The following is an 11,561-nucleotide window of genomic DNA, read 5'->3' on the forward strand; positions in this document are numbered from 1 at the left end:
CCCACTCTTGCAAGCCTGGTACCCGTCCAGGGAGAGGCAGCTGGTCTTCAATCAGCATATTTCCTTTTTCTTTTTGGCGTCTGGATGCGGTTTCATTCTGAACTCAGGGCTTCAGAAAATGAAACCAAAGCCAGAGTAACTAACTGTCACTGCTGGTGGTGAGGAGAACCCACGTGTGTTCGGCGACATGCACCTGACTCACCATGGCTTTCACAAGCAGAAAGCTGGTCAGCTGGGAGAAGGGGGACACTGTACAGGCAAAGTCACGGACAGGCAAAGTCACGGATACTCGGAGATGGACTCAGAGCCACAAAGGGTGAGGTGGAGGCTTGGATGCCGAGACCCAGGGCCTCCTCAAGCTCATGAACAAAAAGGGAACCCAGCAGAGCTATCCCCACTCCCCCTCCCAAGGCAGCCTCCGGATGCAAATTAATCTTTAATTTTTTTTGGCATCTACGGTTTTTTTCTAGCAGACAGACCAGGATTTGAGATCACCAGGACTTGGGGGGAGGGAGTTTACAGCACAGGAGACGAGGGCGAATGCTTTAGAGCTTTCTGACATCCTAGCTAGGGATCTCTCAGCTCTGTCCCTTCTGAGCTGTGTGCGCCCAGGCAAGGAACTCCCCTTCGGAGCCTCAGTTTCTCTATCTGTAAAATGGACAGAGAAGATCATTGTGCCAATCCAGTGATCTAAGTACTCTACAGCATTTAGCACACAGTAAAGGCAACGAAGGAGGGGGGGGGGGGGAGTGTGGCGTTGAGAAGGGGGCCCCATCCCCATGAGAAGTGGTGACTCTCCCATGTAGCCATGGTCGCTGTCAATGGGGGTTATGGGGGCTGGGGGGCATACGGACGGTTAGCTAGTATGGATTGCCCTCTGCCCAGAGGCCTGCGGAGGAGACGGGCTGGCAGGGAGACAAGTCTTGCAGGAGCCAGCCCAGCCTGCTGGCCTCCTCTGGGCCTGGACCACTGCCCCCAGCTCCAGTGCGGGGGAGGTGCTACCCTTCCCCCCTGCCAGCATCCAGGGGCCTGGTTTACCCCCACGAAACTCCGCCCATGCCTTCTCCAGCCTGTGCACCTAGGGACAGGGCTTTTAGAATGGGCCCGGGATATGAAGCCACATGTATAAGGGCTCCAGCACGCTGCCACGCTCACTCGCACCCTCGGAGGCACAACAGCCAGAGCAGACCCCTGCCGAAGGCTTACTTTAACTCGTGGCTGATCTAAGCCCTTGACCCAGAATTGCTCACTTTAATCCCTGCCCCAGGAAGAAGGTTTTTTTCTGTATCACAGAGGGAGAAACCAAGGTGGGGTGGTGGTAATCACCTGTTCAGAGTCACAGGACTAGAGAGGTGTATGCCTGGTCCAGGTAGCCTGGATCCAAGACCTGGGTTTTAACCACTACCTTCTATTTTATTCATCACCTACCACAGCAAGAGCTCTGGCTCTTGACCAGAGCTGAGCACCTGACCGCGGACACACGCACGCCGGTCAATCCCCTCTCCCACCACCCTGCAAACCAGAGCACGCACGCGCCCCCCCCCCCAATCACACTCAACCCAGGACAACGACATCAATGACCGAAGCCAGCTGCCAACATGCACCCAGGGAGCTGATGGGGTCCTAAGCAAGGTGGCTCTGGGTCACCCCCTGACGTTCAAGAGGAAACACAGGCAATCTGGGGCCAGGGAAGGAACGCGCCAAGAAGGCAGGCTAGGCTGGAGGGTCTGGCAACCATCAGGACTTCCGAGAGGCTTGGGCTGCAGCCTGAGAGCAGCCCCTAGAGGGCAGTGTGTGTCGGGGAGAAGCTGCTGGCCAAGCCCCCCGCCTGGCCTGTCTTCTGTGTAACCCCGGGTGATTCCGAGACTCCTAACCCCAGCCCTTTTGTTCTGTCTTTCCTTCAAAAATACACATACCAGCCAAGCACCTAAGGCATGCCTTGCCACGACAGACAGGGCCACGGGATCACACGCTCAAATGTACGAATTATTGCCAGCACCTTTAAGTCTCCCGGGTCCCAAGCCACAGGTATGAATGCCAGGTGGGGACAGATACTTAACCTGGCAGCGGAAGGGGGACTCTATAAGGTGGGGGTTGGGGGAAAGGAGGGCAGGCCAGGAAAAGTCAAAGTACGTTTGTGGAATCATCACATCCATGAACTGTCTTTTCACTGGGCTCCAAAGTGCGTTTGGAGGGGCCCAGCCATTCCTCTCCCCAAAATAAGAGAGGAGGGCACCGTCGTCCAGAGCTCCCCAACTGCCAGTCGCTGCAGATCACAGCCCCTCCCCAGGGCCTCAGTTTCCCCAGCTGCTCTCCGGCAGGGAGCGCGAGCCAAGACCGCTGGGGACCTTGACGGCCCCGCCCGGTTTCCGAGGAACTCGGATCCGCAGTCTAGGCGCCCTTCTCGTGCCGCCGAAGGGTTCCTCCGAAGCCTGTGGTCAGGCCACCGCTTCCTGGGAAGCCCAAGCCAAGACCAGGGACAGCGAGCGACAGGCTAGAAGGGGTGCGGGGGCAGCCGCCTGAGCGTTTAGGGCTGCGGGGATGCGGGGCGCAGGCGGCTGTGTGTGCAGCCCCGAGGGGTCCGGCGTCGCAGGCAGGACCCCAGTCGGGTGGGGAGGGGTCTGACTCGAGGAGAACAGAGGCCAGAGGAGCTACGGGAGACGGGTGCTGAGGCACCTGGAGGGCGGAGGAGAGGGGGTGTCTGCAGCTTGCCTGCAGAAGTCTCCCACCCAGGAGAGTAGTCGGGGCACAGGTGGGGGGCTCCAGGTGCGGCGGGGGCATCGCGGAGAGAAAGCGGGTCCAGGGGCGGGACCAGAGCCCTTGAAGAGTCCTAGGACGACTGTGAGGCTGGATCAGGGGAGGAAGGGGCCCCCGGAAAGGGTCCCCAAGTGTATGCAAAAAGACCAGCTCATGCAGCTCGAGCGCCGCGCCACCGCGGAAAAAGAAACCGAAAGTGGCGCGGAAGGGCGGAGCCTGATAGGGGTGGAGCCTAAAGGGGGCGGGACCGCCAGCGCTGGCGGGCCACCCCTCCCGGCCAGTTTAAAAGACTGGTGCAGGGGCGGGCGCGGAGCAGAGCGAGCTGCGGCCGTGGCAGCTGCACGGCTCCCGGCCCCGGAGCATGCGCGAGAGCCGCCCCGGAGCCCCCCGCCGCCCCGCCCGCGGCGCCCCGCGCCCCGCCGCCAGGTGAGCCCGGCACTAGGCAAAGAAGCGGGAGGGAGAGGGGAGGACCAGACAGCCCAGGACACAAGAAAGGACGGCCGGGGGTCGGGCGGGCCTCGGGGGCTGCGTGATGGGGTCGCGGCCGCCACGCCCCTGGCCCCCGGCGGCCCCACCCTGGCAGCCCCCCGCGCGCGGGGTTCCCGCAGCGCAGCTTCTCTGTCTTCGCCCAGTCGTTCGGACGAGGCGCCAGTCCCCGGCCTGGCCAGCAGGCGGCGGCCGTGGGGCGGCGAGCCGAGGGCTGGGTGGCCGGAGTCGGGGCACGTTTCTCCCCGCACCTCTCTCCACGCCCCCCTCTTACCCAAACTCCGAGCGAGCCGCCGGCGGACTCCGCCCCGGCCGAGCTCCCGGCCCCGCTCCCGGAGGGCTCCGCGGACCGGGAGGCCCCTTTTCTGGGTGAGCCCGCGAAGGCTCCCGGCGGCCGCGCCGACTCGGTCCTGCGCCCTCGGCCCTTTCGGGTCGGCTCCCCCGGACCCGGGCCCGCCCAGCCTCGCGGCTCACCGCCCGTGTCTCCCCCCAGCGCACCCCCGGACGCTATGGCCCACCCCTCCGGCTGGCCCCGCGTGTAGGATGGTAGCACACAACCAGGTGGCAGCCGACAATGCAATCTCCACGGCAGCAGAGTCCCGACGGCGGCCAGAGCCTTCCTCGTCTTCGTCCTCGTCCTCGTCCTCGGCGGCGCCCGCGGCCCCCGCGCGCCCGCGGCCCTCCCCGGCGGCCCAAGCCCCGGCCCCCGGCGACACACACTTCCGCACGTTCCGCTCGCACGCAGACTACCGGCGCATCACCCGGGCCAGCGCGCTGCTCGACGCCTGCGGCTTCTACTGGGGGCCCCTGAGCGTGCACGGGGCGCACGAGCGGCTGCGCGCCGAGCCCGTGGGCACCTTCCTGGTGCGCGACAGCCGCCAGCGGAACTGCTTCTTCGCCCTCAGCGTGAAGATGGCCTCGGGCCCCACGAGCATCCGCGTGCACTTCCAGGCCGGCCGCTTCCACCTGGACGGCAGCCGCGAGAGCTTCGACTGCCTCTTCGAGCTGCTGGAGCACTACGTGGCGGCGCCGCGTCGCATGCTCGGGGCCCCGCTGCGCCAGCGCCGCGTGCGGCCGCTGCAGGAGCTGTGTCGCCAGCGCATCGTGGCCACCGTGGGCCGCGAGAACCTGGCGCGCATCCCCCTCAACCCGGTCCTGCGCGACTATTTGAGCTCCTTCCCCTTCCAGATCTGACTGGCCGCGCACGCAGCATTAACTCGAGCACCTTGTTATTATTTTGTATTATTATTATTTCCCTGGAACCACGTGGGTGCCCTCCCCACCCAGGTTGGAGGGAGCCGGGGCGTGGGGGCGAGGCGCCTCCCCCTCTCCCCCGCAGACAAGGCTGCAGACCCCTCCCCATCTCTTGGGAGGGTGCCCCTCCTCCTGGTGCTCCCTCTGGGTCCCCCCTGGTTGTTGTAGCAGCTTAACTGTATCTGGGGCCAGGACCTGAATTTGCACCTCCTACCTCTTCATGTTTACATATACCCAGTATTTTTGCACAAACCAGGGGTTGGGGGAGGGTCTCTGGCTTTATTTTTCTGCTGTGCAGAATCCTATTTTATATTTTTTACAGCCAGTTTAGGTAATAAACTTTGTTATGAAAGTTTTTTTTTTTTAAAGAAAAAAAAAAAGTTTCCAGCGTATGTGCTTGGTTCAGGAGATTCCCTTGGTTGTGAGGGGGTCCAGGGCGGAGGGGTCCTCCGTGGGACCTGCCTCATTTTTTACAGACGAGAAAAACCAAGGCAAGGGTCCATTTGCCCGTGTCAGAGACAACACTGGGGCCTTTTTTGGCCATCCACCCAGAATGTGTTTGAAATGGATGACAGAGAGGAAACTTCTTTCATTCTGTGACCACAGCACCTTCCAGGAAGAAGGTGGGGGGGGGGGGGGCTTGATGAGTTTTTGGAAGGAGAAGTGGCGCATTCTGAAACCGGCGTGGAGAGAGACAGATTTCAGAGGGTGGGATGGGGCTCGAGGGCTGGGCCTGACTTCATTCCTTCCTGTCCCCTTCTCTCCGGGTACTTTCTGGTAAGCACAACACTTGGAGCCCAAAGAACGCTTTGCGGTCTGTGGTGGCAGGAGGGCCCTGCAAGCGGCTGTGGGCAATTCCCTTTGCTTCTCAGGGCCTCAGTGTCTACCTCTAAAATGGGTTTGCTGGAGGAGGTGCTTGCCCGGCAACAGGGAGGAGGGGAAGCTCTCGGGAGGGGAGACCGGCCGCAGGACACAGGGGGGCTGGCCCACGTCGCCAGAAAGTGCCCAGGACATGGGCTCTATGGCTACTCCCCGGTCCGTGGCCTGACAGGTCAGCCACGCTGGCGACCCGGGAGGGGGGGAGTGGGGTGGCTGGGCGGCCACACTGGGTGAACTGACTCACTTTCGGGTTTGGGGTGAAACAGCCTCACGGACAAGTTGCAGTTCATTTTTAGAAGTTGGCCTGGCCCTAGGCAGCCTTGGACATGCTGATGATGGAGTGTCCTAATATTTAATAATACCCTTTCAGGCTTGAAAGTACAACATAAAATTAACGTTATCGAGAACTGGAACAGCCCAGGCCTGTCTGGGGGATTAAATAGGTTCCAGGCCTCAAGGTTAAGGACGGCTGGGAGAGATTTAGGATCTCCGAGAGCTCTGGCAATTGCATCCTTGAAGAAGGTGGGGTGGCGGGGAAGGAGGTGACGTCTTCTCTCTGGGCCTCTAAGGAACCACCGCTTTTCTCTTGACCACCTCCCTGCCCTTTGTTCACTGCTGTGCGGATCAAGCCCCGTCCTTCTGCTGACTTTCCCGGTCTCACCCTCCCCAACCCCCTCCGCTTGGGTAGTGCCAGGAGAAACACGGAGAGGTCGGAGAAGGCACTGCCTGGGCACCCGGCAGACCCTTAGTGAGCACTTACTGTGTGCGGGGCTCCTGTGCTACCTTCTTTAATCTTCCCAGCCCGCCTGCGAGTTAGAAACCGCTCTCCCATTTTGCAGACAGGACAACTGACACTCACGAGAGGCAAAGCAGGGCACACGATAAGTGGTGAAACCAGATTTTCGAAATTTGGTACTGTTCCGGAGGCTGGGTACCACTGGGCAACACAGCCTCCCAGCGAGGGCCTAAGGCGGAGCAGGCACCCCCATTGATAAACCGCATTATTCTGCAGAAGCCGTTCCAGCCCCTAGAACCTATATGGAAACACTCAACCTTTCCCCCTCCGCCAGCCTTAGGATCCGGGTACTGCTAACATTCCCATTTCACAGATGAGGAAACAGGTCCTTGTCTAAAGAGAAACAAAGTTGTCTGCAATATTTTCAGGCCTCTTTCATCCTTCTTAGAAAAGTTTTAAAAATTAACATCCTCACAGCACAAACCCATTCCCCTTAAAAACCTGGAGCAGGATGGCTAGGAATAAAGGCCCCTCTGATCACACTCCCCAGAGCTGTGGCCCCTTCTCTTTGCCTGTCTTTTTTTTTTTTTAATCTTTACTAACATATGTACAATGACCTGAAGTGACCTAACACCCCCCCCCCCGCCGTGCTCCGCCCAGTGTGACTGCGATCTTGTGCACACACCCCAGCCACAGAGTAAAAGCAGGATGGGGGGGGGGGTGGCTGCGGGGAGGGGGGGAGGTGCAGCCGAGGTGCCGTGTGCCATGCAGCTCCGCTGGTGGTGGGGATGCTGTCTCAGACCTTAGCTTCATGATTCAGCAGCACTGACGTCAATTTACAAGAATGAAAAGTGAGAGGAGGGTTGGTGCGCGACGGGGGCAGGGTCGGGGGTGGGGGGGGAGTCCTCCCCTCTGAATGGGTAAGCTGGGCATGGCGGGCAGGCAGAGAGCGGGAAAGCGGCAGCTCAGGGGCCTGCGGGGCTCAGCCGGGGGGTCGGGGGGGGGCTGGTGGTCGGGGAGGGGGGAACAGGTGCCAGGACAGCCTCGGACCTGCACCGAGCTAGCCCTGGGCTGGGGACTCTGATCCCCGTTTTTAGAGATGTGGAAATGGAAGCTCAGAGAAGTAGAACCACTCACTCAGGGTCACACAGCTCAAAACGGACAGCCAAGACTCGCCTCCAGGTCTGTGGCATTCTAGAGGCAATTGGTTTCTCAGAGTGGAGGAAGAATCCTGAGAAAATGCATATTCGTAGGTGTCACCTCCCCACCTGCTGGATCCATCCATCATCCCAAGCTTATGAGCAGAACTGTCACTGCCTCCTCCCTGCCCCCAGGGCAGGAGGAGAGCTAAACATCTGGCTGGGGTGGCGCACAGAAGCTGACAAGACTTTAGGGCTCAGTAAGTGATAGATGAGCTCCGTATAACACACATTCCCTGAGCGACTACTAGCTTCCAAGAATTGCTCTGGGCAGGAAGGATCGAGAAATGAACGGGGTCCCTGCTCTGGGGGCATTCACACCCAGACACCCAGGGCTTTGGACAGTAAGTAACACAGCGGGAAATAAAGGAACGAGAACATTCCAAGTAGTGACAGCGCTTGGATCAGAGCTCAACAAGGCGATTGGACCGTCGGGTGGGACTCTGTTAGAAAGAAAGGTCAGGAAGGCTCCTCCGAGGTCACACTGAAATCGTGCCCGGAATGACAGGAGGAGCCGGTCCAGACACCGTATTCCACGCTGAGGGAACCGCAAGCACCAAGGCCATCTTGGGTTGGGGACCAGCTGAGCCCACTGCAGAGCAAAGGCTGGTGCACCGGAGGGGACAAGGACGGAGCAGAGCAAGGGCAGGGCGGCTTGGACAGATGGGTGGCCAGGGCCGGAGGGCAGCTAGCCGGACGTGACCCTGCAGGTCACCACAGGGGCAATGGCAGTGTGATGGGAAGCCTGGGGTGACCCGATCCATTCAGATCCTTTGGCTAAGGCAGGGAAGCCCAGGAAGATGGCCTTAGGCTTCCCGCCTTCTGGGCAACCCTGGGGAAGGGGTGAGATGGGACATGGCTTAGGCAAGGCAGGGACAGCCACAGTACCCGCCTCCCCCAGCGCTGGGACAGAGTGTGGACTCCCAAGTGGGACAGAAGTCTGGAGCAGCTAGCCCTGGGGAGGCGTCGGTCAGAAAACCCAAGCCTGGATCTAACAGTGCCGCAGGGCATGGCTTCTTGGAGCAGTGGCCCCGCCGGCCACCTGTGTTGGGCAGAGCCGGTCTCAACTTTGGGGAAGGACATGCGGCTCCCCGAAGGTGGCAGCTTGGGGTCTCCACATCCAACATCCAAAGACTCCCCGGGGCTCAACATGGAGGTGGCCTGATTCTGGAGGGCCTCAAGATCCCACAGAAAGCGCAGTTTTCCAGGAAGCCAATTCCCACAAGAACAATGGTGTGGGCGGTGGGCGCTCAAACCGCCCCTCCCAACTGCGCTGTTGGCCCTGGGACCTGGTTGGCAGATGACCTTCATGGGAAATTTGGGTTCCACGGTCTGCACTGGCAGCTTCTCCCCGTTACTAACGTGACCCCCCAACACACACACGTACCCCATGTGTGGTTGGCAGCGCCAAGCCCCAGTCCTTGAGTGATCCTGCCGTGCTCAGGAGGAGCCCCCCCCACCCCTGCGCTGAGGACTCATGAGGCCTATAGATACCCGCCCCCCCAACGCCGCCCGCGTGTCTGGCCTCAGCACTCACCACTCGCTCCTACCACCGGGCCTTTGCACATGCCAGGCTGCTCCTTGTACACCATGAGTGGCGTTTCCCAGCCTGAGCAATGTCACCCAAGCCCAAGGCCCAAGGGCTCCAAAGGGCTCCCACGCTCAGGGCCGCGGCGTGCGGCGTGCGGCGTGCTGCGTTGCGTGCTGCGCGCTGCGTTGCGTGCTGCATGCGCCCTTGACGTCACTGCCCCCCCCCCCCCCCTTGCAGGCAGTAGACCAAGCGGCCTCTTCGCTTCCGCTTGGTCCTAATGCCGCCCTACCCATGCTGCACCCTGGCCATCTTGGAGCTCCCAGGGCCCTAGCAATACCCCAGAGAACCAGAGGGTACATGTTCTAAGGAACTGGGGGAGCAGAAAGCGCCTTCCACCCGATCCCAGTCCACACGGATCCTTGACCGCCCCAACTCACCCAGCCCTTAGGTTGGGAACCCTATCTTTCTCACTTGGAAATATAGGACTACCTGTATCCACCCCTTGGGTGAAATTAAGTAAAGGGGTACCTATAAAGGGCTTAACACACGATAGTATCCACTAATTAGGACTGGCCCTCTCTGCTTCTTGATTCTTGCATTTCTACTGTTTTTAAATAATGCCATCTACTAAGCACCTCGTGGGTATTAATACTTCACCCAGCCTGCCTTGCAAAGACACAGGCTCAGAAAGGCGAAAGCATTGCCCCCGTGGGTGTGCAAATAGTCCGGGCACTCTGACTACAGGTCCTTGACGCCCAAGCCCATGATCTTATTCCCTGCAATGCTCTATGCCTCGTTTCTGCCGCTGAGACCACCCTGGAGGAAGCAGCGAGGGCTCAGAGCATCTCACTTGCCTGCCCTTTCCCCATAGCACAGGCTGGGGAGGCAAGAGAGGAGGTGGGGTGTTAACGTCCGTGCAAGACTGCATCAGGATTCAGCCTCGGAGAATGGCCAGGACCACCTGGTCGCTGGGGACCCCGGCAAGCAGCTCTGGGGCAGCCCTGGCACCTGGGGTGGGGGGGGGGGGGGGGGGCGTGGATGCAAATGAGGATGAGCAAGGTCAGGGATGCTATGACCCAGATAGCTGGATCCTTTGCAAGAGCAGGGCTAGGAGGGTGACACTCAGGGTTGGCCCCACCTGGGGAGCTGCAGGGATCTGCATGGTGAGACGTGTACTCCTTACCAGACCTCGGTGCCCCTGGCAAGCCCAGCCAAGAAGTATGGTGAGGCAGAGGAGGGTGCATGGCCTGTGTCATTCAGTCTTAGAGGGCCCCTCCCCAGCCACGTTTTGCTCTGGGAGGCAGCTTGGAGGTGCCGGGAGAGTCAGGCCCCAGGAACTGGGTTCGATCCGTGCCTCTGCCAACTGTGTGACTGGAACGACCTCACCGATACAAGGAAAATTAGACTCAGACTTCCTCCGCCCTGGTTCACAGGGTCTTGAGGGTCCATGACTCAGTATAAATGGAAACAAAATGGATCTCCATGCAGATAGAGGAATCGCAAGAATTTCTTGTTGTTTTTGATCACAGAGGCTTCCCCGGCATATTTGAGTCAGCCTAGGCATTAAGTCAGGCAAATCTTGCTTTTATTCTCAGCTTGTCTTTTAGGAAGAACAGCAGTGGCTCCCAGTACACTCACATCGGTGCTCACTGCACGCTTGGGCTAGGGCCCCGTTGCATGTAATCCATGCCCAGTATCTCATGCAACCCTTGCAAGGACGCTTGGAAACAGGTGCAATTATTATCATCCCCACTTTGCGGATATGGCAGTTGAGCACAGAGAGGTTACATAGAGAGTCCAGGGTCACACAGCAGGCAGGTAGCGGAGGCCAGGGCGATCGAACATGGGCAGCCAAAGTTTACAACCATTTCCTCATTTGAGGCTCCAGGCGGAGGTGGCCAAGCTGTCCAACACCAGAGTGCTCTGATCTTGGCCAGACCTAGCCAGGTGCCAACTGTTCTGTGATTCCATTAGTATCGCCTTCAAGTCGAGTCACTTGGTTGCCTTAAGCGAGCTTTAGTTTTAAGGAGATGTGTATCATTACCACAAAAGGAAAGCCAGCAAGGGGTTACTCCGGAAAAAGGTAGTGCAATCCCAGCAACGTTTATGCTCCTGGTGTATGCTGGGGCCTCATTCTGCCTTTGTGTTTGGTTGGGAGGGAGGAGGTGAGGGAAGACCGGGAGTGACAAGCATCAGAGAGGTTCAGAGTGGTGCTTACTGCACACCAGCACCCATCTCAGACGCTCTGGACTTTAGCGGAAAGATCCCTGAGAGGGTGCAAAGAGGAACTCACTGTTTTCACGGCAGGGTGGGGAAAGGTTCCAAGTTTTGTAACAATGTCCCTGCGTCCCACGGGAGATCATCATTCCCAGAGAGCCCCGGGGACCCCCATCCCGCACCGGGGGAAACACGGCCCTGCATGGCTGCCAGGGCAAGCAGTGCTTTCCCGAACTCTGAGTCTTAGTGAAATGGAGTAAACACTGGGATCTCATAGGATCCAGAGGCATGAAAGCCATGGCCATAAATGATTTGGCACAGAGCTCGAGATCAGTAAGAGGTTGGAGCTGGCAGGGCAAGATGGCTCCATGTCAGAGGACACTGAAAGTGAAACCCCGGCCTGCCTGGCTCGGGCTCCTTGGTGCCAGCTGTCTCATCTCTGTCCTCTGGGCTGGCCCGGTGACAGGAAGGGCTGCAGTTCCTGGAAGGTGAGTCAAAGTGA

The 11,561-nt window shown here is 59.5% G+C and overlaps 1 protein-coding gene across 1 annotated transcript; it reads left to right on the forward strand.

Moving 5' to 3' along the window:
- The first annotated feature begins 3,027 nt into the window (after window positions 1-3,027).
- Window positions 3,028-4,891, forward strand: SOCS1 (suppressor of cytokine signaling 1). The gene is made up of 2 exons (XM_059415310.1): window positions 3,028-3,183; window positions 3,737-4,891. Exon 2 carries the CDS (start codon window positions 3,787-3,789, stop codon window positions 4,435-4,437), a length of 651 nt encoding a protein of 216 aa, XP_059271293.1. The 5' UTR covers window positions 3,028-3,183; window positions 3,737-3,786; the 3' UTR covers window positions 4,438-4,891.
- The last annotated feature ends 6,670 nt before the right edge of the window (window positions 4,892-11,561 follow it).

This window comes from Mustela nigripes, chromosome 11 (assembly GCF_022355385.1).
Source record: "Mustela nigripes isolate SB6536 chromosome 11, MUSNIG.SB6536, whole genome shotgun sequence".
Classification (NCBI taxonomy): Eukaryota; Metazoa; Chordata; class Mammalia; order Carnivora; family Mustelidae; genus Mustela; species Mustela nigripes.